The sequence below is a fragment of the Schistocerca nitens genome, chromosome 2 (assembly GCF_023898315.1).
Source record: "Schistocerca nitens isolate TAMUIC-IGC-003100 chromosome 2, iqSchNite1.1, whole genome shotgun sequence".
Lineage (NCBI taxonomy): Eukaryota > Metazoa > Arthropoda > Insecta > Orthoptera > Acrididae > Schistocerca > Schistocerca nitens.
This window is the reverse complement of record NC_064615.1, coordinates 259,086,211-259,113,930: the sequence shown is the minus strand read 5'-3', so window position 1 is coordinate 259,113,930 and position 27,720 is coordinate 259,086,211. Positions and strand designations below refer to the sequence as shown.

At 41.4% G+C, this 27,720-nt stretch overlaps 1 protein-coding gene across 3 annotated transcripts in view; it reads left to right on the top strand.

Moving 5' to 3' along the window:
* The first annotated feature begins 12,044 nt into the window (after nt 1-12,044).
* Nucleotides 12,045-27,720, top strand: part of LOC126235986 (uncharacterized) — a 95,474-nt gene continuing 79,798 nt past the window's right edge. For all 3 annotated transcript variants that reach the window (XM_049944975.1, XM_049944974.1, XM_049944973.1), the window contains exons 1-2: nt 12,045-12,137; nt 17,783-17,910. In XM_049944975.1, the coding sequence (XP_049800932.1) occupies nt 12,089-12,137; nt 17,783-17,910 (177 nt within the window). In that variant the 5' untranslated portion in view covers nt 12,045-12,088. The remainder of the gene's footprint in view (nt 12,138-17,782; nt 17,911-27,720) is intronic.

Below are 27,720 nucleotides of genomic sequence, written 5' to 3'. Positions count from 1 at the left end.
CAAAATCGGAGAATATACTTTGCTTTGAGCAACTTCCCCCACCCTTCAACCCACACTGAGAACATACTCGGGTGAAGTATATTCTCAGACTCGCTTTATTCATGCCAACCAGAGAACTTTCTCCGAACATCTGAGTATAAAGTATATTCTCTGTTTTATTCATACGACTCATTGTGTTCTGCGCATGTTGTCAACATTAAACCAGGACTGTCACGTGTTTTCGGGACTTCGCTGTGCGTGTGTGCTTTCTGCAGCGTTCGAAGTTTATAATATCAAGAGATTTTGTTGTTTCACCGTTTGTTGATAGTGTAATAGCGATGGTGAATTACTGTTGTTGCTACAGATGCAAAGAAAAATATGTGAATGGAGGGATAGTAACTTTTCATGGGTACATACAATGTAGCTCTAATTATAGTTATCATATTAGTAAGAGACTCTGTATATGTTTAAAAATTTCGAAACGCATTATAATTAAGGCTTGATTCTGTAGACCTATTTTTCTACGATTTTATGACTATATAATAGATATTACGGCTCGTACAAAAGCTTACAAACAATCGCTTCCTCTCGTAAATTTGCTAGTGGAACAGGATAGGGAATGGTTAGTTGTTTCAGCAAATACTATCCTCCATGCATTTATCAGTGGCTTGTCGATTATGCATATAGATTACTCAGTCTACTCTTTATTTAATAAACTGGGAGCAAGTATGTAAAACGCGTTAAATAAATACTTCAAAGTTCCACCAGTAAGAAAAATTGTGCTTTAGGTCGCAAAAACTAGAAAATAAATACGCAGAAATAGCAGAAAAAGGACGAATTAGCAGGGATATAATCGCTAATGTGTGGCAAATTAGGTGTTTTTCGGACACTTGCAAAAGTACTAGCGTACGGTCAAGTCGTTTTGCAAGACTGCCACTGCAAAAATGTACGTCAGGCTCTGTAATACTATACAGTGCCGTATCATGCCGAAAACTACAAAAAATCGAGAGCACCTGAACTGTGACACCTATCGCAAAGAAGCAGGATGTAATATCACTTGCCCTTAAAAGTTACGTAGCTGGTTTATTCCCGGTATCAAATGGATACTGTTAAAATGTCTACGCAACATTTATAAGTAATCCACGACACGTACGAAAAGAATCCGTCTGTACTAGGGATGTAGTGATATTCTAAATATAGAGGTCGCTATACGGACAAACGCATGACGTCCCGAGATCACGTGACCAGGCCGGCAATGTATGTTGACAACACAAAATCTGTCCTGCGCATATGAATGCTCACTCCAGATATATTTACTCTATGGTTCCTCCTCTCTACGTGACTCCAAGAAGACAACGACATTATTATTCTTACACTACTATTTACACAATGACTGATTGTCATGAAATCTCTGAGTTTTTCTTTACTAATTCTTTTCTGTGGCGGTTCCAGAACTCGCCAACACAGATATTATTTTACAAATCCAGTACGTAATCCTTTACAAATACAAAATATAACATAATTGTCTCTATTCTATTATTATTCGGAGTCCACAGACGTAATCAGTGCCTATATATAAATAAAATTATAATTGCACAGTTATAAAGCATGTTTTACCAGGAAACGTTATAGTATCAACACTGTTGCAAGAAGTCCTCAGGCCAGTCCCCTTTGTCATATATCTCATTACAGAGGTTGCGAGCTAACATCCCAAAGATTTTCGGGCTCACATGAGGTTTCTCTTCGTCAAAAAGTCTTGGCTCAAACTCGTCTAGGGGTTGAACCGGACGTGTCGCATTACACGCCCTAAATCAGACACTTGTGACCCTTTGGTTATATTGTCTGGATGATGGGAAATTTGCAAAATACAAAGTTAACATAACGCATAATAACAGTAATAAAAATATCGGGAACTAAATTAACGACCCATAAATGATGTACAACACACAGTTGCGATTTGGATAGAATAGTGTATATTGAGAAAGCATAATAATAGCGAAAGTCGACGTATTTAGAGTTACTGTTACACTTGAGTGCATATCCATTTGACACAGTTCGATCATTCACAATCTCATCACGAAATACAAGCTATTTACGCGAAAAGTTAGAGCTCACACCAGGCGCGCGACTGCTCACCGCTCAGAGACTAAGTTCCGCGATACCACACGTGCGAAATTTTCTAAGCCGTTTCACTTCCTAGCTACCTAAAGACCGACCGTCCGCTTTCGCGTCTCAGTCCGAACTGTTCACTTTGGTGTCTCCAGTCGAACTGTCCGCTTTCGCGTCTGCCCCAGCACTGTCCCTCTGCCCGTCCCCGGCCGCGTTTCCTACGCGCCGAATATCCTCACTCAACTGACTAGGGCAATTCCCTTTCCTGAAGCCGTCCATCTAATTGGCTACAGCTTATTCTACATTATTTTACATTTTAAAATATTCAAACAATCAAAGCTTGACCACTTTCACGTTCTAGATAAAGTAACCATGATACCCATTACATAATAACCGATAAATTCTTTTACATAAAACCAATACAATTTCCTTCTTAGCTTTGAATGTCACGGCCAGTAGCATTGCACCAATGTGCTTTCTGATAAATAAATAAAGAACAAAAGTAACTATTAGGCACTAAACTTTCCAACAAATATTCTATTATCTAATGATTAAATAAGGTGTCATGCTGTCATCGTTCAGTGTGTTTTGTGTGGAGGAAATGATGATCTATGCTTAACTGAAAATACTGATAATTTAAATTTACTATATCTTTTAAACAAATAAAGTTACAGAGTTGATATTTACACCATTTTTCATTATAATGGTGCGCTTCTACAGGGTGTTACAAAAAGGTACAGCCAAACTTTCAGGAAACATTCCTCACACACAAAGGAAGAAAATATGTTATGTGGACATGTGTCCGGAAACGCTTACTTTCCATCTTAGAGCTCATTTTATTACTTCTCTTCACATCACATTAATCATGGAATGGAAACACACAGCAACAGAACGTACCAGCGTGACTTCAAACACTTTGTTACAGGAAATGTTCAAAATGTCCTCCGTTAGCGAGGATACATGCATCCACCGTCCGTCGCATGGAATCCCTGATGCGCTGATGCAGCCCTGGAGAATGGCGTATTGTATCACAGCCGTCCACAATACGAGCATGAAGAGGCTCTACATTTGGTACCGGGGTTGCGTAGAAAAGAGCTTTCAAATGCCCCCATAAATGGAAGTCAAGAGGGTTGAGGTCAGGAGAGCGTGGAGGCCATATAATTGGTCCGCCTCTATCAATCCATCGGTCACCGAATCTGTTGTTGAGAAGCGTACGAACACTTCTACTGAAATGTGCAGGAGCTCCATCGTGCATGAACCACATGTTGTGTCGTACTTGTAAAGGCACATGTTCTAACAGCACAGGTAGAGTATCCCGTATGAAATCATGATAACGTGCTCCATTGAGCGTAGGTGGAAGGACATGGGGCCCAATCAAGACATTACCAACAATGCCTGCCCAAACGTTCACAGAAAATCTGTGTTGCTGACGTGATTGCACAACTGCGTGCGGATTCTCGTCAGTCCATACATGTTGATTGTGAAAATTTACAATTTGATCACGTTGGAATGAAGCCTCATCCGTAAAGAGAACATTTGCACTGAAATGAGGATTGACACATTGTTGGATGAACCATTCGCAGAAGTGTACCCGTGGAGGCCAATCAGCTGCTGATAGTGCCTGCACACGCTGTACATGGTACGGAAACAACTGGTTCTCCCGTAGCACTCTCCATACAGTGACGTGGTCAACGTTACCTTGTACAGCAGCAGCTTCTCTGGCGCTGACATTAGGGTTATCGTCAACTAGACGAAGAATTGCCTCGTCCATTGCAGGTGTCCTCGTCGTTCTAAGTCTTCCCCAGTCGCGAGTCATAGGCTGGAATGTTCCGTGCTCCCTAAGACGCCGATCAATTGCTTCGAACGTCTTCCTGTCGGGACACCTTCGTTCTGGAAATCTGTCTCGATACAAACGTACCGCGCCACGGCTATTGCCCCCTGCTAATCCATACATCAAATGGGCATCTGCCAACTCTACATTTGTAATCATTGCACTGACTGCAAAACCACGTTCGTGATTAACACTAACCTGTTGATGCTACGTACTGATGTGCTTGACGCTAGTACTGTAGAGCAATGAGTCGCATGTCAATACAAGCACCGAAGTCAACATTACCTTCCTTCAATTGGGCCAACTGGCGGTGAATCGAGGAAGTACAGTATATACTGACGAAACTAAAATGAGCTCTAACATGGAAATTAACCGTTTCCGGACACATGTCCACATAACATCTTTTCTTTCTTTGTGTGTGAGTAATGTTTCCTGAAAGTTTGGCCGTACCTCTTTGTAGCACCCTGTATATGAAATGTCGATCTTTAGATCGACCACAGCGTTCAGATTTTAGCATTCAGGTCTTTGTTACAAAACTTGTTAATTTCACTACAACAGTAAATCGTAAACTATTGTAGATATGATCAATATTCAAGTTTTCTTGCATTACTACAGAATTAAATAGTTTCCACAAATGTTTCCCTTTATGGCCGATCTTAGGTCCGCCATATTTAACACTGCTACGTCTCCTTGGCCACAAACGCCTTTTACTGGATTTCTCTGTGACGTTGGTTCTCGTCTGTCTCACTCGCACACTACAGCGCTTAGGCCTCAATAGACAATAGGCGCCTGTGAGTTTCCCCATCTCGTGGTGAATCTGCGCCCTTTGTGGCACGCGGTCCTGGCCGACAGGGTTCGTTTCACAATTCCTGTAGGCTGACTCTTTCGGCCATATGTTTAAATGAGAGCGCAATGCTCGTTAACTCACACATCCACTTCATAACAACAGCAGAAATAGCTATGTGTGGGATGAGGAAAACTCTCACGCTCTATTAGAGTCACACCATCAAGTACGTTTCGCAGTGAATATCTGGATCGGTATTGTGGGCGACCATCTCGTTGGGCCATATCTTCTACTTGGCCGTCTGAATGGCCACCTGTACAATAGGTTCAGCAGAAAGCTCTACCTGAGTTGTTGGAAAACGTACCCTTGACTGTTAGTGAGAGGATGTGAATACAACATGGCCGTGCACCACCTCTCTTCAGTGTTAATGTCCACAACCATCTCAGTGCTGTATTTCCTGGTCGCTGGATTGGAAGGGGACGGCCTATTCCATGGTCTGCGAGGTCATCTGAACTGAATCCCCTTGATTATTTCCACTGGGGCATAGCTAAAGTCACTTGTGTATGATATCGCAGTGGATAGTCGCCAAAATAGTAACTGCCTATGATGGGATTCGAAACACACCACGGATATTTGTCAGGGTGCGTCAGAATGTTGTTCGCCGATGTCATGCTTGCATTGAGGTTGATGGTTGTGATACATACAGTACAAATGGTACGTTCGTTGTGTCAGCGATAGTATTTGCAGTAATCTGTAAGTAATGTAAATTTAAAAATAATAGACAGTGATTTTATTCCTATTATCTCCTTAAGCTGGCTTCTCAGACCTCAGTTTCCCTACCTGAAATTGTTCAGTGGAGCATCCTTCATGTCCTGTTAAATATTTGAACGCTCATAGCGGTACATCCTGTATACTGGCATAGATAGATCCATATATTTTTCGGAGCGGCAGTGAAGGAGAGGCCACCCGATCAATTTACCACGCGTCTTGCAATCTAACCGTCAGGAGAACTAAATGTGATACTCTAGTGCAAGAACAATTCTTCATACTTTATTGACCCATCTCCAGGAAGGAAAATCTTGCCAACGGTGAATACAGCGCTTTGACAAGTCTTACTTTCGGTAGAATAACACCCAGCATATCCCCTGCGACTGTACACGAAGGAAATTTCAGAGAGCTTTGGAGAGTTCCAGTATGTGCTGGTGATAAATGACTGGAGAAAAACTGTAAGCTGCTTCCACATGTAAGTAAAACAACATAAAATGCTCTCATTTCATGCTGTGGAGAAGAGATTACTGAGAAAATTCTGAGTAACGTTCGGGCACCTCAATATTGTTTTATACTTTTGGACAAGACAATAGATGTACCTCACTTTTCCCAACTGAAACTTATCTTACAATACGTACATCTGTGAGGATTTCGCCAGTTTTGTGGAAGCCTGTAAGGAATTAGATCATTCTATGCACGGCAATGACTACGAATCAGGTGAAGAAGATTGTAGAGAAACCAGAGAAACTGCTAACTGTTGAAGAGAAATTGAATGGCACATCTGCACTTAGGGATTTACCTTTAACCGGTAACCCCATCTGTCATATTATCCTACTCCTGCTGAAGAATACTGGATAGGTGGCGGTTAGGAACACGTGGATGTGCCGTTGTGCTTTCCGAAGTTCGGGCTGCTGCCACGTCGATTCGAAAGGGAGCCAAAACCGGTGTTACAGACACCATGCTACAGCTACAAGATGGGTAAGACACAGCTTCAAGGTGTCTTCTACCTGGAAAATGTTGCAATTGTGAAAAATGGTATTTGCTTTCTTTAAATCACATTCGAAACCAAAAAAATGCCCTAATGACAGTGAATACGCGGACAAGGAAAAAAAGTTCCCAGATTTCCTGATCAAAAATACACTTCTTTCCGGGTGAAAATAGGCTGTTTCTGAGCGATTTCCAGAAACCGGCACAGAACTTCACGGCACTTCAGCAAACGAAATCCATCAAAAATGTGTGTTTTGGAAGTAATTCGCAGCAACATGTACGGTATATATTTATGTATTACGGAAGAATAAATACGAATTCTACCAAACACAGCATGTTAGTTTCTGAAGCACTGAGATATAGATTGCGATGCGCTATTGTAGCTCACGTCACGTGATCTCGCCAACCAATGACAGCAGATTTTCAGATATAGGATAGGTGATGTAATCGGCCAATAGCAACATCACTATTAAGTAGCGTGTTCACATAGACATTAAAAGTTAATGGTTTAAATTAATACACATATAGTACAGTCACAAGAAAAACTAAGCTTTCACATATTATATTGGTCTTTTATGTGCTTGTTACTGTTTAAGATACATGACACTTAAATGAGCTAGTAAAATTTTAACCAGTGATGTAAATGTCTGATTTCTGGCCCCGAAATCTTCCGAGAGGCTGGTCCTCAAAGTTTTAAGTTTTGAATGAGAGACAAACACACGGTGATTTAACGAATTCATCGCACATTCTCACACGTAACTCAATTGATCTTTCACAAAAAACTTTCAAAGTAAAGCTTCTCAACTACGAATTACAATATTTGCTGTTAGAATTTAAACAGTTGAGACCGAGCGAGGTGGCACAGTTAGGTTCGGTTCAAACCCATGTCCGGTCATCCTGATTTACGTTTTCGTGATTTTCCTAAATCTCTTCATGTAAATGCTGGGATGGTTCCTTTCCAAGGGCACGGCCGACTTCCTTCTTCATCGTTCCCTAATCCAATGGGACCGATGATCTCGCTGTTTGATCCTCTCCAACAAATAAACCAACCAACAATCCAAACAGTTGTGAAGTCACGCTCATCGAAAGTAGTTTTTTATCACACTTTATCGCATAGTCTTTGTCCTAAAGCATTTGGAATTTTACTGTCGACAGACGCTTGTGTTTGGTTGTTGTAAATGGCAATTAAAGTTTTATTTGGTGTTATTCTCTCGTTTAAGTTTTATTGCTGCTGAATTATTCTGCAGTTGCGGGCTAAAGTAAAATTCTTTGTAGAGTATCAGTTCTCATCAGTCAAAATTCCAAAAAAGAAAAAAAATAGCATAAACAATTAAAAACTCTCAAAAGTCTGAAAAATTCCCGGATTTTTCCCGGCTGTCCCGGGGCATAAACGCGCTGAAATGAGTACCTCAGTATGTTCAGCTACATCGCTTTACGAGAATCGACGGGTAGAACGGCTTTAGAGTGTACTCCAGTTTTCAGTTGACTAGGCAAAGCCGGTAGAGATTTTCGGGATGTACGTCAGTGTGGTGTGACCCGAGCACTGCTGGAAAAGCTGCTTCATTCATGACAGTGCTGTGCAGCACATAATTCATTGTCAGAAGGTGGCACTATTCGGAACAATTCGTGTCGACTGTTCTCTGTTTCACCCTCAGCGACCCCACGTTGTTGCACAGCAATTGCCTGACAAAGTGTTGTTGTATTGACTGTGTGAGCGGATGATTAATGGATTAATAACAGCAATTGTACTTATATTTAAATGCATTATGCAGTATGAGACACAATCACAAATATTTACTAAATGATTTGAACGTAACTTTTCTTCTACACATTGCGTTTTATTACAACAGCTTTAATTTGATTTCATACTACTTGCTACAAATATGAACCACATTTTAACATGAAGTCTCCGAGGTAAGCGGTCAACTTAGTTCACGGACGAATTCACCAACGTCAATTAAAATTAAGCACTCCTTAAATTACTGCTCTCTCTGTAAACATTTTTTTTTACTACTGCACACTTACGAAGCTGTTAACGTTAGCTGTCGATTTTGGATTCGGCTTTTAGTTCCTAGAAGTATATTGTTGTAGAACACGGCTGAGAACTGCGGGCACCACGAAAACTTAATTCGGAGCGCATGTAGCCCTCAGGCCGCCCTTTGACGGCCTCTCAATTCTGCCCAATCAACTCGGCGTCGATCAAAGTATTCCTCTGATACCTCCACACAGCAGACGCCAAATTTATCTAGCCAACTATCAGTCTACGCACCTCCACTAGACTTTGTTGCAAGAACGTTTCTCTGCTGTAACGTTGGACATCTTCCAGCTATCAAGTTTCATTCCAGAGAATGTTGTAATGAATTCTCCTCACGAAATTAACAAAGCTATAGTCGCTTCTCGACCGCTTCAGATTGTTTCTTGACGTCGATAAAGGTGCTGCTGAACGGTGAACTGTTGCTATTGAGAGAGAAACGGCTTCAATAACAAGAAAGGAAATAAAAGAGCTTTCCATAATTTAAGCCTTGCTCTCCTTCCTCTGGCCCATCGACAGAGGGGGTCACGGTGCTCAGTGTGCGATCGCTGGCGGCTTTCGGAGAGGGAGGACGTACTGTCGTACGGGCAGTTGGTGGTCGGTGGCCCGCGTCGAAGGTCGCGCCTCGCGAGCGGGATTGCATCGTGCGGTGAGCTGTTTTGAGGTGGGAAGCCACGCCTCGTAGCGGTTTGTATTGCGACTCATCCAGAAGGGCGGTGAGGCATGATGTTCTCCTATTAGTGTTATCGAGTTCCCGGCTTCTTGTGGTAAGATTGCTCTTTCCTTATGTATTGTACCCCCCCCCCCTCCCCCTCCCCGTAAAGAGGACGTAGTGGTTTAAACTGTGGCCGTTGGTATTCGAAGTTGCCTCATGCAGACTAGAGCTTGGATACTAGAATGTACCGGTTGTTTGCTATTTATTTTGCTGCCCGCAGGGTTGCACCAGCGAGATTGCATCCTGGTAGAGCGACGGTCACTGTTTGACACTTTGAATCTGCCTGTGGTCGCGTGTGTGTGTTCACTGTTAAATGGTATATTGTCAATTTTATGTGCAAGTTCGCAACTTGCGGATTCGTGTCGTGGCTTTCCTGTAGCGTTCCCCGAAATTTCCTGTTGTTCTCAACCTGCACCTTTGAATGACAACTTGTTTAACGGCAAGTAACAAGAATAGCCTTTCGACAGAACGTTGAGTGTTCAATGAGCGAACAGTAGAAATTATTGTTATAACTAAATACGTCGTTGCTCTGTGATTGTTAATAACTTGGCAAGATTAATACCTTTCGACAGAGCGCCGTTGATATTTCCTGTTATTAACATGCACCGTTGAATTACAATTTGTTTAAAGGCAAGTCACAAGAAGAGCGTTTCGACAGAGCGACGCTGAGTGTTCAATGAATAATTGAGAACATCTCAAAATATTTGTGTAAATGTACAATTCATTAAACGAATAGTATCTTCATCTAATTAAACTGCAAATAAAATCTTCAGAGCCGAATCACTTTCATGTTTTATCATTGAAAACTTATTGTGGTGTCACTGCCAGACACCACACTTGCTAGGTGGTAGCTTAAATCGGCCGCGGTCCATTAGTACATGTCGGACCCGCGTGTCGCCACTGTGTGATCGCAGACCGAGCGCCACCACACGGCAGGTCTCGAGAGACGTACGACAACTCGCCCCAGTTGTACGACGACGTTGCTAGCGACTATACTGACGAAGCCTTTGCTCTCATTTGCCGAGAGACAGTTAGAATAGCCTTCAGCTAAGTTAATGGCTACGACTTAGCAAGGCGCCATTTGTATCAGTGCATGTATCTTACGAGTCTCAATTGTATAGTCAAGAGAGATGTACCAAAGAAAGCATTAAAAGTTAAGTATATTCTAAAGCTACGTATTTTCTTTATAGTATTCAATACGTATCCTGTTCCAGACTTCAAGCCATCCTGCTGTAGCTTAGCGCGTGCAAATCGGCTTCCTCCTCAATGTGGCGTGACTAGCTTGTTACGCCACAACAGTTATCATGACAATTTATTTTTTGTCTCGAATTTTGAATGCACTAATACTAATGTTGACTGAAAAAGTACATGGCAATGGCGAAATAAAGTGCACTTAGTATGTGAGAGTATAGGTTCATTACAAAATATTCTACATTCAGGCGATTTCTTTACCAAATAATTGATAGTCACTGTGATGACCCTGGTGTATAGTTCTTGGGATACTTTCAGATATGTATACAAATAGAGATAAGAGCAGCCATGACTCAAAAACACCTATTTGGTCTTGCTCCTATGAACATCCATCCCTACAGAAATCGAAAAAGTAATTTCAAATTTCCGATTACAGCTTCACGATTTGTCCTATATCAGAAATAACTTCCCCGTTATGCAGCACTGCTGCATCGCAAACAGATAAATGTGAAACCCAAAAACGGAAACCATAACATGCACTATGTATGTAATGTGTATTATTAGCACAGACAGTCCAGTAATATGCCAGTAGAACGTAACAAGAAACCTTTTTAAACACTTTTCATCACCCAGGTAGAGCGCGCTATTCGTGTGATGACCCGTCATGGAGGCAGTAACCTTTCAGCCGAATACCTCACGGGCTGGCAGATTCAAGAGGGAGTCCAGCTGCGAATACCTGGGAGTTTCTCTTACAACCAAGGGAAAGCTTACGGAAACACCGGTGAGAACTGAGGGATGGGAACTATTTTAACATAATTCAGTGACAATGAGCCCATACAAAACATTGAAAGCCTTGCACCTGTGAAAGTGTTTTGATTTATCTACATACAAAATGGAGCTGATGACTTATTCGGCATATGCGATGTACCTGTATCGTCATGAGTGAAAGAAAGACGTTTACCGCGAGAATATTTCGTTATGGTTGAGGAAAGACTACAGGTTGCATCTGGAGCTTGTTTACCTGGCGACAACAATTTAAATTTCTTTGGTAGATGATCTGTAGTGACATGATGAATTTTTACAATTGGACGTCGAAGGAAGGGCAAAAGTTCTTCACATATTCTGAACAGTACATCCATCTCTATTAAAGATTAACCTACTCATCTGGGAAGCATAGCTGTAAATTATATCAATAAAATACGTGGAAAAGGGAGTATCTAACACTGGACCATTTCTTGCCTGTTTGAGATATACTTAAAAAGTAGGTATGTGTAAATGACCACCGGAATAAGGCTGCGCCCATAAACCGATGCAAACTACCAGTTTGGAATTGCATAACCACTGTACCAAGAGAGAAACGCTGTAGAGTCGTATAACGTAGCTGGATTTACTTATTAGCACCTGACTATCTGTCGCAGATGGAAATCAGATTACCCAAGCTCTCAAAGCCTCTTGTTACTTTATATAAAGAGAGACTATTAAGCTACTCACGAGCCTATCGAAGTTTTCCAAGCGTTGCTGCATTAAAAGCTTAATTTTACAAATGCGTCAGTGAATGACGCAGCACAGTTACGGTGAAGAGGCAGCCGACGGACGTCACACCTGGTGAGCTCCGGAATATAAGGTGGTGGCAGCGATCTAAGAACCATCAGATTCCTTCCTTCCTTGTGTAGACGCTCAAGGACAGTCACGATGCTGAGACACGCCTTGGCTCTGTTGCTGATCGCAGCTGTTGGCAGTGGTAAGTGATCCGCTGTCTCAATCTTCTGTCAATTATTGTGACTATCTAGGAGCAAGTTACGTGCATATTGTTGTACCATATAAATAAAAGTCAGAAAACTGTTATGAAAATACACAGCAGCGAAATCTGAGTTGTGGTCTTGGAACGATAGTTTAGTGCATTTTTAATACCGCAGTGCGTTTCAGTTATGTTTGGTTAGGGCCTTTAAGCTCTCTCATGCATCGGAAGGAAACACATTTTTAAACGTGGATATACATCTTTAATATAACAACTACCAACAATTTATGTAAGTATAATATCACACTATATTAAAAACAATGCAAACTTAAAACATACAAAAAAAGGCAAAATTTAGAACAGAAAGAGGTCGAGACAGAGAGAGAGAGAGAGTTGGGAGAGATAACACATGTTCCAGAAAAAATTTGCAAGTCTGTAGTAAGAAATACAGTTTCAGTCTCCGTTTATTTCAAGCTGCGTTCCATTAATTTAAATTTAAAACCAAAGCTTCTCTCATTTTAGTCTATAACAGAACACTTTCTACACTTGAATTGACGTAAACACTTGAGACGTGAACAGACATGAATCGCGGGTTTCATTCGAAAGGGGGGAGGAGAGAGATGTGTTTCTCCATCTATATTCCGTAAGATACCTTGCCGTGTGTGGTGGAGGGTACTCTGTGTACCACTGACGACTTTTACTTCCCCATTTTTCTGTACGAGTCGCGAATGATCTGCGAGAGGAACGACTGCTGATAAGGCTCCGTCTGAGCTTGGATGCCTCTAATCTTATCTTCATGCTCTTTTCGCGAGATAGGCCTACACGAAGAAGAAATCAGTATACCGGTTGACTCCTCCACGAACGTTCACTCTCGGAATTTTAACAATAAACCACACCATGATGCAGAATGATTCTCTTGCACCGCATGCCGCTAGAATTCGCTGGGCATCTTAGTGACACTTTTGCGCTTACCAAATGAACCTGTAACGAAATGCGTTGCTCTTCTTTGGATGTCCTGCTGACTTGCAATATTCAGATATTTTTCGTTCCGTTGGGCCCGCATCATAGAACATGTCACTAAAAGACAGTATGAAACTGAATGCTCCAAACTGAGCTCCAATAAGGTAATACATTAATACATTTCTTTAAATATTTTACTCGACAGGTCTGTTTCGGTTTATTAGCATTATCAAGAGAACTACGAAAGTAACATTGGTAAGTCTATCTATATGTAAATCAGGTCTGTTTTATGTTTAGAATTCCATTGGTACTTACGTCTAGTTGGAAATGACAACCATATTGCATCTCTGGACTTTTTTTGCTGTATCTTGGTAAGGATTTCACATTTTGTAGTTACATAACGTAAAAATACGTTTTATCAGACTTTTTGACAGTTGTTTACTACGATGCTGTGTGTTTACAAAGCATATAAAGCTTACCTGAGATGATGTTACGTTACGTTCTTCCTAGTTGTCTTTAAATTATATCTGTGGTCTTTGCAAATTTTGTTTACTGTAAGACTATTTCTTTTCCTATTCTACTACGTCGAGAACAACCAAAATCTCAAAATATGCCACTTCTGGAATATAAAAAATCACCTGTGACGGTTCCCACAATTTATATACTGTCCAAACGGGACGAACTTTTAAAAGCAGATTTAAAGAACGCATTATAAACAGTGATAGTAGTCCTTCAAGCTTCTATTTACATAAGAAAACTCAACACCACAAAGCTAAGAAGATAGAAACTGCGTTAGAAAGATTACACAAAATACCGAAAGGACTTACCATGAACATTCTCGAAGAACCGGAAATTTATTTCATACGAGAAAATATCCGTACGAAATTCTAAATTAGCACACAGATTTTAAACTTAAATACTATTTCGAAAATTTTATTTACACTCTCGTCTGTTCGTTCCGTGGAGGTCAGGTAAGTACTGAGTACAGGCCAAAAAGTGGAAGGCCATCAACTGAAACATACAACACATATCAGGTTATTGTTAACGAGATTTTGAGGAACGATCGACGAAAACCATGTGAGGAAATTGCATATGAGGCCAGAATGTCATTTCAATTCACAGAATTTTAACTCAAAAGTTAAAGATGAGTAAAATTGCTGCCGGATTGGGTCCGCATGATATGAGTGAGTGAAGAGTAGAAAGCAGCTCGTAAAAGACTCGCAGAAGAATGCTTCAGCATTATCGAGAAGAAGGTTCAAAATTATCGAATAGAAGACGAACGGTTTCTGAAAAGGACTGTTGCATTTGATGAAACCTGGATACGAGATTTTTAGACAGAACTGAAGTCTCTGTCTTCACACTGGAAAAGTTCCAACTCTCCAAGCCTAAAAAGATTCCGCTGCCAACAATCAAAGGTTAAACTGATGATGACCTTTGCGTATGACATGAATGTAGTTATAGCTACAGAGTGCCTCGGGGGAAAATCGAAGCAGGCGCGTACTGCTAACCGTTTCTGCAAATTGAGCCCGAAAATTCGTCACGGAAGGCCTGACACACTTGCTGCTGGTTTCCTCATTTTGGACGATAATTTTTCAGTGTACTCATTCGGTCCTATCTGGTAGGGATCCCCTGCCCCACAGCAATACTCAATTTTTAAAATGCATAACAGACTCAAAATAAACTACTGTACCCAGGCCAGAACACGAAATACAAGTTTGCTACAAGGGCGAGAACTCATATGAAAGCTAACTCCAAATAATGTTTCTAAGGCCGGCCAATGAAGCAGTTATAGTTCACCGATAATGTTATCAGATGCAAAGAATATCCAATACATTTTAAAATTCAAAAAAGCGACCAAATATTTTCACAAGCTCTTAAAATAATTTAGAGTTTATACTCAGAATCCGTGACACTCTGTCCCTTATTTCACGATAGTGTAAATGAGCTCTCCTTCTTTGAATTTTTTTTCTAAAAATAAGAATAGGAGAGGGCAGAGAGGCGTTGTGTAGACAGTTTAAAAAAGGATTTGTTGCATCTTCTAAGTGTTCTGCCAGTAAAACTCAGAACGAATTTAAGACAACAACGTTAACGAGAAAGATGTAAATCTTCAAGAAGGATCCAGATAGAGGCACAAGCACTCTAGCAGAAAATGCGAAAAGAGTATGTGATTTCAATTAGTCTACGGTTCACCTTCTCAACAACATCATCTACCTGATGACACGGTTTTTCAGATTACTGCGACTGAGTAATACCTTATGACGACACAAAAACATTTCTTTTGTCGACAGTGAGAACCTTCCAGTCAGCAGTCACGTGACCATGCTCAATGAAAATCGACTTTTCAAATTTATTTTTCGAGTTGTTAGTCTACAGTCTGAAGCAGTGTACTATGTTCGGTTTTTAGTTACATTTCCGCCGTAAATATCGAAACCGCACGCGTTATACAAAAACAACTATCTCAAAACTGCAGTCACGAATAGACACACGACACAACAATGTCTCTTACTCATTTCTCTCTAGACACTTCACGTAACGATACATTTCTTAAGCTCGATCCCTCTCGCATGTCGTTACACAGATTACAATATTCAACATCGTCAGGTTCCAGTCTCCTCAGTCAGCCTATGAAATGAGCGATTTCTACGATTTTTTGGAGAAAATAATGAAGCAAACAACAAAAATATTTTTGTACATTATTTGTTGGTTATTGGACTAAGTGATCTGATTTTTGTAAAAAAATTCTGTCATTAGCAAGGCTCCCACGCTCTGTTCCAGTCCTGCACTCTACAAATCTTATGAAATAAAAAAAAACCATTTTATTAATCTATAGGATATGGTGCATGGACTAATAGCACTGTTTTTTGAGATCTTTGTTAGTGCTCGCGCAGTCCATTTCATCAGCTTGAAATACACTGTATCTAAAGTTGATGGAATGGAATTCGGGCACGCTAACAAAAATATCTTACTGGAATTTGGCTGGATTACTCCTCAGGAATATCCGCAAGGAGTAATAGACAAATTTTCTATTTTATTTATTAGATATTGCGAGAAAATGATGAAAATCACACGACAGAACATCTTTGTTTAAAATGGCCCCATTTTATTATTATTCCGTGCAGACTGTTCTATAGATCGAGAAAGTTGTTTGTTTTTTGATTTCTGATAAATATGCAGACAGCAAGACTTCTGTTATGGCGACATCTCTTTTTGGACAGAACATGTTACAGTTGAATTTCTTAAAAAAAAAGTAAATAAACAGAAAATGTCCAGTAACCAATAAATTATACGCAAAACGATTTAAATAGATTTCTTCTTTAGTTTTTCTAAAACTAAATCGTAAAAGTCGCTTATTTTATGGACTGTCTGAGGAGAATGGGCCTTAACTTATATTGCAATTTTGTGTTATGTTCGTAGAATTTAGTAAAACCACATATTAATAAATGTGTAAGTACACAACATGGGAGACACTATGGAATGTATACAGGGAGCAAATTACAAAACCTATAGCATTGCAACTCTCTCGTGCAAAATAAAAAAAAAAAAAAAAAAAAAAAAAAACAGTGCATCACAACATATTACTGTTCCGTATGTGAAATAGTTACAGACAATTATAGAACGACATCTTACATCATACCAAGAAAGCAACAGACTGGAAAGAGATACTTTTTCTATTGCCTTCCTAAGCGGTCGTTTGTATCAAGAAATATATCCGTCTTGCAAGTGGCTTTTGAGGGAACTTTCGAGGAAGAGAAGTTTCATTGTAAAATTTATTTCTGATAATTGTTTTTACCCTTGTTGTTTGAACTACGCTCTGTTATTCAGTCGAATCATAATACGTCGCCGCGCGGGATTAGCCGAGCGGTCTCAGGCGCTGCGTCCGCAGCTCGTGGTCGTGCGGTAGCGTTCTCGCTTCCTGCGCCCGGGTTCCCGGGTTCGATTCCCGGCGGGGTCAGGGATTTTCTCTGCCTCGTGATGACTGGTTGTTGTGTGCTGTCCTTAGGTTAGTTAGGTTTAAGTAGTTCTAAGTTCTAGGGGACTGATGACCATAGATGTTAAGTCCCATAGTGGTCAGAGCCATTTTTTCAGGCGCTGCAGTCATGGACTGTGCGCCTGATACCGGTGGAGGTTTGAGTCCTCCCTCGGGCAAGGGTGTGTGTGTTTGTCCTTAGGATAATTTAGGATAAGTAGTGTGTAAGCTTAGGGACTGATGATCTTAGCAGCCCGCATCTCGTGGTCGTGCGGTAGCGTTCTCGCTTCCCACGCCCGGGTTCCCGGGTTCGATTCCCGGCGGGGTCAGGGATTTTCTCTGCCTCGTGATGGCTGGGTGTTGTGTGCTGTCCTTAGGTTAGATAGGTTTAAGTAGTTCTAAGTTCTAGGGGACTGATGACCATCGATGTTACGTCCCATAGTGCTCAGAGCCATTTGAACCATTTTTGATGATCTTAGCAGTTAAGTCTCATAAGATTTCACACACATTTTGAACATAATACGTCACTTAAAACAATTGTAGTCTTTTGCTTCCCTTCAGAGTTATAATCGCCATTTAGCGAGTAGTCCCATACGGGACTGTACATACAGCAGCCGACAGATAATTTTACCGTTTGTTTCAGTCTGTTGTGCTACTTTACATTCTAGTCAAACTAGATAACAGCTGGCTGCCACTTAATGCTGACGTGATGTGTTTTCAGCTTCGTACCCGAAGATCACGGTACTGTTCCAAGACCCGGCGGACTACGCGGACGAGATGAAGTGCTGCATGGGCGCCTTCAACACCCCACACAACTACACGGGCGCCTACCAGGTGAACGCACTCTACCTCAGCAGCCACGTGCGCAACTACGCCACTCTGGAAATAGGCCCGGAGCAGCAGAACATCAGGATCACCATGAGCGAGACTCCCTATGGCGTGTCCGACTGGAAAGTCGTGGCCACAGCCACCTACTCGGAAGTAGCCGAACCTCTCCAGCTCCTCAGGGTGCCTATCAGCTACAAGACCGATCCGTCCAAATATTACCTGTTCGAAATCTCGTACGGTGGCAGCTACACATACCCTACATATTCATCTATCGATATATCTGCTGGTCCTTACAAGACAAGCTACAACGCCTTTATACTTGGTATCGACTACGAGAAAGCATAAATGTACTGAACACTGAGTTACAATAAATCAACCTATTTATATTTGTTTGTTTGTTTTGGAAATATTTGCTGAAATTAGTTCCTGCATCCTTCCCATTCTATTAATTTGTATCTGATTCTATAATAGTGAGTATGAACACAGATCTTCATTACATACTCTCTTTCTCTCGTGAGTAATACCAGCTAGGCAGCTGCTTATGCCGAATTTAAACGCCCCATTGTGGCGCCGCGGGCACATGACGTGGTAAATCATGCACCATACGTGCATTAACACGACGTCTGGGAAGTTGTATATCGGAAATGGCGGAGCTGTTCTAGCGAGCGTTTATGGAATGTGATTGAAGGACGGTGAAACCACGAGTGGCCATTAGTGTGTAGGACATCCACACTTTATCAAAGAACGTAGAGGTCGGAGGCTTACCTGCTCTCTGAACACATCTCATTAAACATTGACGAAACACAGTATATACAGTTCCACACAGTAAATGGAATGACACCATTAATAAAAATAGACTTCGATCAGAAATCGGTAGCTAAGGTAGAATATTCAAAATTTCTAGGTGTATGCATTGATGAGTGGTTGAACTGGAAAAAACACACTGGGGATCTGCTGAAACGTTTGAGTTCAGCTACTTATGCTATTAGGGTCATTGCAAATTTTGGCGATATACATCTCAGTAAATTAGCTTACCACGCCTATTTTCATTCTCTGCTTTCGTATGGCATCATATTCTGGGGTAACTTATCATTGGGTAAAAGAGCGTTCATTGCACAAAAGCGTGTAATCAGAATAACTGCTGGAGTTCATCCAAGATCATCCTGAAGACACTTATTTAAAGAGCTAGGGATCTTCACTGTAGCCTCACAATATATATATTCACTTATGAAATTTGTTATTAACAACCCGAACGAATTCAAAAGTAATAGCAGTGTACATGGCTACAACACTAGGAGAAAGGATCATCTTCACTACTCAAGGTTAAATCAAACTTTGGCTCAGAAGGGGGTAAATTATGCTGCCACAAAAGTCTTTGGTCACCTACCTAATAACATCAAAAGTCTGACGGACAGCCATATAGCATTTAAAAGGAAATCAAAAGAATTTCATAGTGGTAACTCCTACTCATTAGATGAATTTTTGGATATAGTTAGTGGGTAATTTCCCAAACCTCCACCCCCTCCCAAAAAATAAATAAATAAAATAAAATAAAAATATTAAGTGTCATGTAATATTTTGTGTAGTGTAATATCTTGTATAGACACCTTTTATTAACCTGACACGTTCCACATCATTACGAAGTGTCGTATTCATGATCTATGGAACAAGTACTAATCTAATCTAAACGTTGTTAAACAATGCACAGCGCACGACCCCTACAAGTACCCACGTTCACCCAGCGACATAAATAACTACGATAGCATTGGACATGGCGGCGTGAACATTGTAATCGTGTTCCCTGGTATGCTTAACAGCATTTATTGTAACACAATGCCGATGTTATATCATCATCCAGGAGAACTGCTGTTCGAAACATGCACTCGGGCGCAGGCCGGTGGCAGCAGTATGATATTACGAAGGGCATTAACTTGGGATCCCATAGGGCCTGTTGTATTAATGGAGGGTGCTATGGCAGTTGTGGAGTACAAGTACATTATTGCTGACCACCTGTGTCTCTTTATGCTTGACGTGTTCGCCGACGGGAATGACATTTTCCCAGGAAAACTGCCAGTGTCAACAGGCCACAATCGTGCTAGAGTAGTTTGAAGAGGATCACTGTGAACTCGCCTTGATGTCTTGGCCATCAAATTCGTCTCGTTAGTCCGGTGGAACAAACTGAAACGCTGTTAGGTCCTAGCTTTCCACCCACATGTCACCACCCTGAAATTTACAAGAATCGAGTAAACAGTGACAACAGTCCAGTTAAAATTACTTGATAGTTCCCGTTTGTCACTTGCCACTACAATGTTGCCACATCAGCGGCTGCCTACCGCTCGGTTATAGCAGAAACACAAACACAGAGGATTCAGAAATGGTTCAAATGGCTCTAAGCACTATGGAACTTAACACTTGACGTCATCAGTCCCCTTGACTTAGAACTACTTGAACCTAACTAATCTAAGGACATCACACATACATGCCTGAGGCAGGATTCGAACCTGTGACCGTAGCAGCAGCGCGGTTCCGGACTGAAGCCCCTAGAACCGCTCGGCCTCAGCGGCCGGCTAACACAGAGGGTCACTTCACAATTGCTGTTAATGTATATCGCCGATCAACATAGGAAGTGGCCGCCCTGAGGTATGTTAGAAACGCAAGACGCCCTGTCGACAGCTGGTTTTGAGTGACCAATGGCAGAACTATGGCAGACGACGCGTTCTGTAGCTCTGAATTTAAACTCTCATATCCTAAGCGAATCACAACCTCGTGATGTCCAGTGTATACGAGAAAACGGCGGTCAGTGCTCTGTGGTAGAACTAAAATCACGATCGCGTTATTCACCGCTATTAAAGCTAACCTTTATGAGCAAACTCAAGACAAAAAAATCTGTTCCATCGGTAAAACCAAATTGTAATTTCGTGCTAAAATTCCTTTCTTGACACTATCCTCACACTGGCTACACGAGCTGCCGTATTACGAACCGAAGAGCAGCTTCGTTGGCACTTGATTGAAGATTATAGGTGACACACGCAGATTCCAAACGAGAAAAGAATGACAGGAAGAAAAATAAGAGCATGTGAAAAAATCAGTACGAGATGAAAAATGACGTGGCAGAGGACTTGAAATAAAAAACTGCATTTAAACCAGTTAATTGCATTAAAATAGTAATCGAATTATTTTATTGGCTTTAGAAATTACAAAAAATCCTCACCAGTTGGTGAGATTCGAGCCTACGACCTTCTACATAGCAAGTTCATACGCTAAACATTGCGCTACATTCCATTACATCTGCATCTACATCTACATCCATACTCCGCAAGCCACCTGACGGTGTGTAGCGGAGGGTACCCTGAGTACCTCTATCGGTTCTCCCTTCTATTCCAGTCTCGTATTGTTCGTGGAAAGAAGGATTGTCGGTATGCTTCTGTGTGGGCTCTAATCTCTCTGATTTTATCCTCATGGTCTCTTCGCGAGATATACGTAGGAGGGAGCAATATACTGCTGGACTCTTTGGTGAAGGTATGTTCTCGAAACTTTAACAAAAACCCGTACCGAGCTACTGAGCGTCTCTCCTGTAGAGTCTTCCACTGGAGTTTATCATCTCCGTAACGCTATCGCGATTACCAAACGATCCTGTAACGAAGCGCGCCGCTCTCCGTTGAATCTTCTCTATCTCCTCTATCAACCCCATCTGGTACGGATCCCACACCGCTGAGCAGTATTCAAGGAGTGGGCGAACGAGTGTACTGTAACCTACTTCCTTTGTTTTCCCATTGCATTTCCTTAGGATTCTTCCAATGAATCTCAGTCTGGCATCTGCTTTACCGACGATCAACTTTATATGATCATTCCATTTTAAATCTCTCCTAATGCGTACTCCCAGATAATTTATGGAATTAACTGCTTCCAGTTGCTGACCTGCTATTTTGTACCTAAATGATAAGGGATCTATCTTTCTATGTATTCGCAGCACATTACACTTGTCTACATTGAGATTCAATTGCCATTCCCTGCACCATGCGTCAATTCGCTGCAGATCCTCCTGCATTTCAGTACAATTTTCCATTGTTACAACCTCTCGATACACCACAGCATCATCTGCAAAAAGCCTCAGTGAACTTCCGATGTCATCCACCAGGTCATTTATGTATGTTGTGAACAGTAACGGTCCCATGACACTCCCGTGTGGCACACCTGAAATCACACTTACTTCGGAAGACTTCTCTCCATTGAGAATGACATGCTGCGTTCTGTTATCTAGGAACTCCTCAATCCAATCACACAATTGGTCTGATAGTCCATATGCTCTTACTTTGTTCATTAAACGACTGTGGGGAACTGTATCGAACGCCTTGCGGAAGTCAAGAAACACGGCATCTACCTGGGAACCCGTGTCTGTGGCCCTCTGAGTCTCGTGGACGAATAGCGCGAGCTGGGTTTCACACGACCGTCTTTTTCGAAACCCATGCTGATTCCTACAGAGTAGATTTCTAGTCTCCAGAAAAGTCATTATACTCGAACATAATACGTGTTCCAAAATTCTACAACTGATGGACGTTAGAGATATAGGTCTATAGTTCTGCACATCTGTTCGACGTCCCTTCTTGAAAACGGGGATGACCTCCGCCCTTTTCCAATCCTTTGGAACGCTACGCTCTTCTAGAGACCTACGGTACACCGCTGCAAGAAAGGGGGGGGGGGCAAGTTCCTTCGCGTACTCTGTGTAAAATGGAACTGGTATCCCATCATGTCCAGCGGCCTTCCCCCTTTTGAGCGATTTTAATTGTTTCTCTATCCCTCTGTCGTCTATTTCGATATCTACCATTTTGTCATCTGTGCGACAATCTAGAGAAGGAACTACAGTGCAGTCTTCCTCTGTGAAACACCTTTGGAAAAAGACATTTAGTATTTCGGCCTTTAGTCTGTCATCCTCTGTTTCTGTACCATTTTGGTCACAGAGTGTCTGGACATTTTGTTTTGATCCACCTACCGCTTTGACATAAGACCAGAATTTCTTAGGATTTTCTGCCAAGTCAGTACATAGAACTTTACTTTCGAATTCATTGAACGCCTCTCGCATAGCCCTCCTCACACTACATTTCGCTTCGCGTAATTTTATTTGTCTGCAAGGCTTTGGCTATGTTTGTGTTTGCTGTGAAGTTCCCTTTGCTTCCGTAGCAGTTTTCTAACTCGGTTGTTGTACCACGGTGGCTCTTTTCCATCTCTTACGATCTTGCTTGGCACATACTCATCTAACGCATATTGTACGATGGTTTTGAACTTTGTCCACTGATCCTCAACACTATCTGTACTTGAGACAAAACTTTTGTGTTGAGCCGTCAGGTACTCTGTAATCTGCTTTTTGTCACTTTTGCTAAACAGAAAAATCTTCCTACCTTTTTTAATATTTCTATTTACGGCTGAAATCATCGATGCCGTAACCGCTTTATGATCGCTGATTCCCTGTTCTGCGTTAACTGTTTCAAATAGCTCGGGTCTGTTTGTCACCAGATGTTCTAATATGTTATCGCCACGAGTCGGTTCTCTGTTTAACTGCTCAAGGTAGTTTTCAGATAAAGCACTTAAAAAAATTTCACTGGATTCTTTGTCCCTGCCACCCGTTATGAACGTTTGAGTCTCCCAGTCTATATCCGGCAAATTAAAATCTCCACCCAGAACTATAACATGGTGGGGAAATCTACTCGAAATATTTTCCAAATTATCCTTCAGGTGCTCAGTCACGACAGCTGCAGAGCCAGGGGGCCTATAAAGACATCCAATTACCATGTCTGAGCCTGCTTTAACCGTGACCTTCACCCAAATCATTTCACATTTCGGATCTCCGCACAAGTAGTTATAATTATTAGCCGCAACAATGAACTGCAACCTTAATAAATTCGGCTTTACAGCTGTTCTAACGTAAGCTGATCTCTTTGATTACAGTAACTGTCCGTGTGACGCTAAATCTCGTCTAGTGTGGAAGTATCCAGTAGTGCTTTGTTAGTGCTGTCTGTGAAACATGTGTATTTCATTACCGTCGTGTGTGTGTGTGTGTGTGTGTGTGTGTGTGTGTGTTTCATGTGGTTATCATGTGCGATGAAATGCGAAACAAAAGTGCTACACCCATGATTTGGGATTGAAAGTGAACTGACCAGCTGTGGCAATTTGGCAATGGTGAACGATTTGGGGATGATGATCAGGGCTTTGACTTTCGGAGGAACCGAGATCCAATGCGTCAAGTGTCAACTACCAAGTAATTCTAATCAGATTATAAACATTTTGTACCAGCTTCTTCTGGGTATCTACCAAATACTTGTCGGATCCATGCCACGTGAAATCGCTGCTTTATTGCGATCCAAAGGTGGACTGAAACACTATTTATCAGTTGGTTGTAATATTTTTGTGACATATTCTGTGACAGATACCCCCGGCGTTGGATTGGACGGCGAGGTGCAACTGCATGACCACCCTGCTCCTCTTATAAAGTACCTACCCTCTACGGTTTATGTAGAGGTTTTATTGTGACACTTGTACCAAATTTTCCACTGTTAGTGGGAACAAGGCATCAAATACGAAGATAAATGCTTAGTCATAGAATGTAGATAGTTACAACCCGAGTGTTAGGTACTGCGTACAAATACGACCGAAATGTAAAACACCGTATAAATCACGGTTTCACTGCAGTAGTCCATAAATTTGAATGCCAGAATATGGTTTGAATGACTTTGGATTGCAGAATAAATGGATCGTCTGCTACATAAACGACCAAAAGTTAATTTTGGCATGGTTGTAAGGACTTTTAAATCACGTAAATATCGTGCGAGAAAGACAGTGCAGCAAATGGACTAATTGCACCAGCGCTAACTTACATGTAATAGAAACATGTGACATGATCACTAAAGACATTAATTTGGGATGTGATGATGTTAGCTACCTTAGCGACCACCAATAAATAAACAGTGACTAGCAAAACTTTACGGAAACTGTATTGTTATGTAACTCACGATAATGTTATGTTTGAAAAATCCGTAAACGTGGCATAAACTGTTCACCATTCTTTACTTATTACTTTGCAAATGATTGCGTCTCAGATTAATGCCGTAATAACTTTCGTTCATCATGGCAACACCTATTTTCGGTACTAATGTTACGTAGTCGTACACATACATCGTTTGCAAAATATAACGTAAAATTCCAAAACTACTTTCAGTACAAAAAAGCCAACACACTTATGCCATTAAAGTGAATTACAGTTAAAACGTTTTTAATTTAAGTTGGTTGTCTGCCGTGGGAGTGCATTACTGTCTGAACCACTACAGTTATTAATGATTCTGAACATAATAGGTTCTCGATTGGAAATCAACTGTAAACTTCACTAGTTTTGGCTTATTTTGACTGTTCCTTTCACTTGTGACTGTCTCGGGTTCAAATGGCTCTGAGCACTATGGGACTTAACATATGAGGTCAGCAGTCCCCTAGAACTTAGAATTACTTAAACCTAACTAACATAAGGACATCACACACATCCATGCCCGAGGCAGGATTCGATCCTGCGACCGTAGCGGTCGCGTGGTTCCAGTCTGAAGCGCCTAGAACCGCACGGCCACTACGGCCGGCGACTGTTTCGGGATTTATGGTGAAAGGATAGGACTTTGCTGATCGTTAACGACTCAGGTCAATGAAGTTTCTCTCGATTAGTTTGTTCTTTGGCTAAAGCAGTACACTACAATGTTCCAAAAAATGATCAAGAACTGGCATGCTTATTACATAGCTACAAAACACTGACTGGATCTAACTTTGCGATGCGTTGCTTACGGTGCGAAGCAGTGCTTATTGTAACATCCATTATTGGCAACAGGCTTTTCTTGACTAGCGAGCATCTTGAATAAATTTGGGCCAAACAGTATTCTTCATTACTTCCAAAATATTCTTGCGATCGTATACTTCGCCTACATACTTCCTCGCCTACTTATAATTTGTCTGGACACGTACTACAATAAGATTTTCGATGCAAAATACTCTGGCATTTGCGCGCCAACACATACGTCTGTTCAACACCACAGATACTCCGCAACTCCTCCTATGCGTTCACCTATATGTTTGCGCACACTCGCGCCAACGATGTTATTATTACACGAGATGTATTAATACATATACAGAAGAGTTCCGCTAATCCGAACCCCGGTAATCCGAACGTTCCGTTAATCCCAACATGAAAAATGTTAGTCTAAGTATGGAAAACTGTGCGGTAAACTGTTGTACATACACACTATTTTAATTTACTCAGTACAGTAAACATGTATTAGAAAAATTTACAAGAAAACATTAGGTTTAAACAATGCATAACAATGAAAGAAAAGCTGTCAAACTTACTAAAATGCACAAGACGTTTTATCCCTACTTTTTAGATGACAAAAACTCATTGATTGTTTTTTGGCGTAATGAAGACAGTCTGTTGTACGACGCATAGTTGCGCCATCGTCTCATAAGCATCAAATCAGCAGGTGAAGCAGTGGGCTGTTGCTCCAAATAACATAGCGCGAGGTCAAGGGCTTCTGCTGCGTCACTGTGTGGCACTAACTCCCTTTTGTCGCTTTCAGGTTCATTATCACTTCCGTCGCGGCAGTCCACTTCTTCCAGGTCTTCAGTCACAGCTTCAATTAAATCGGCGTCAGTAAGGTTCTCCACATATGCTCCCTCCGCTGCTATCCACTCATCTACGTCTCTTTCACTAGCTTCTTAACATCCAGGGACTGTCTGTATTATTTGTAGTAGATTTTCCTCTTCATTTTCAACTAGGTTGTCCTGAAATTCAAGAGATGTCCACAGTTTTCTCCACGATTTTCTCAGAGTATTATCTGAAATATTCTGCCATGCCTCAGCGGCTTCAGTCCGGAACCACGCGGCTGATACGGTCGCAGGTTCGAATCCTGCCTCGGGCATGGATGTGTGTGATGTCCTTAGGTTAGTTAGGTTTCAGTAGTTCTAAGTCTAGGGGACCAATAAACAATATCCTTCACATTGGTCTTTTTATTTTGTCCACTAAAGGAATGCTATCATCTTGGATCAACATTCTTAAAAATTGTTTTCTGTAAATCAGTTTTAATGTTTTCAGTACGCCCTGGTCCATCAGACGTAAAATTAGTGTAACATTCGGTGGCAAAATCTTCGCCACAGTTTCTCCATCACTTAATCCCTCAGTGCTGGGGTGAGTTGGCGCGTTATCAGTCAACAGGATTACAGGGGGAGACAAATGGTTTTCCTTAGAAAAGCGTCGAAGAGGGAACAAACTGGCCGTGAAACGTTTCTTTGAACAGCTTACCGTCCATCCATGCTTTTTTCCGGTTGCGATGATGTGCAGACAGGTACTTCATGTTGCAGTTTTTAAAAGCTCCGGGCCTAGCAGATTTGCCGATCAGCATTAAAGGCAGCTAATGATTACCAGCAGCGTTGCCGCACGTTAATAAAGTCACACTATCTTTGCACTCTTGAAAACCAGGAGCATGATCTTCTGCTTTTGATGCCAGGCTTTTTGTTGCCAATGCCCTAAAATTAAGGCCAGTCTCGTCAGCGTTATAAATTTTGTTAGGGAGAATACTTTCCCTCTCTTACCATTTTTCCAAACTCACCCAAGTATTCCTTCGCTGCATCACGGTCAGCATAAAGCTTCTCTCCAGTAATTGTTAGCTGACGGATTTCATGACGTTTTTTGAATCTGTCCAACCAATCTGTTCAAATGGCTCTGAGCACTATGGGACTCAACTGCTGAGGTCATAAGTCCCCTAGAACTTAGAACTACTTAAACCTAACTAACCTATGGACAACACACAC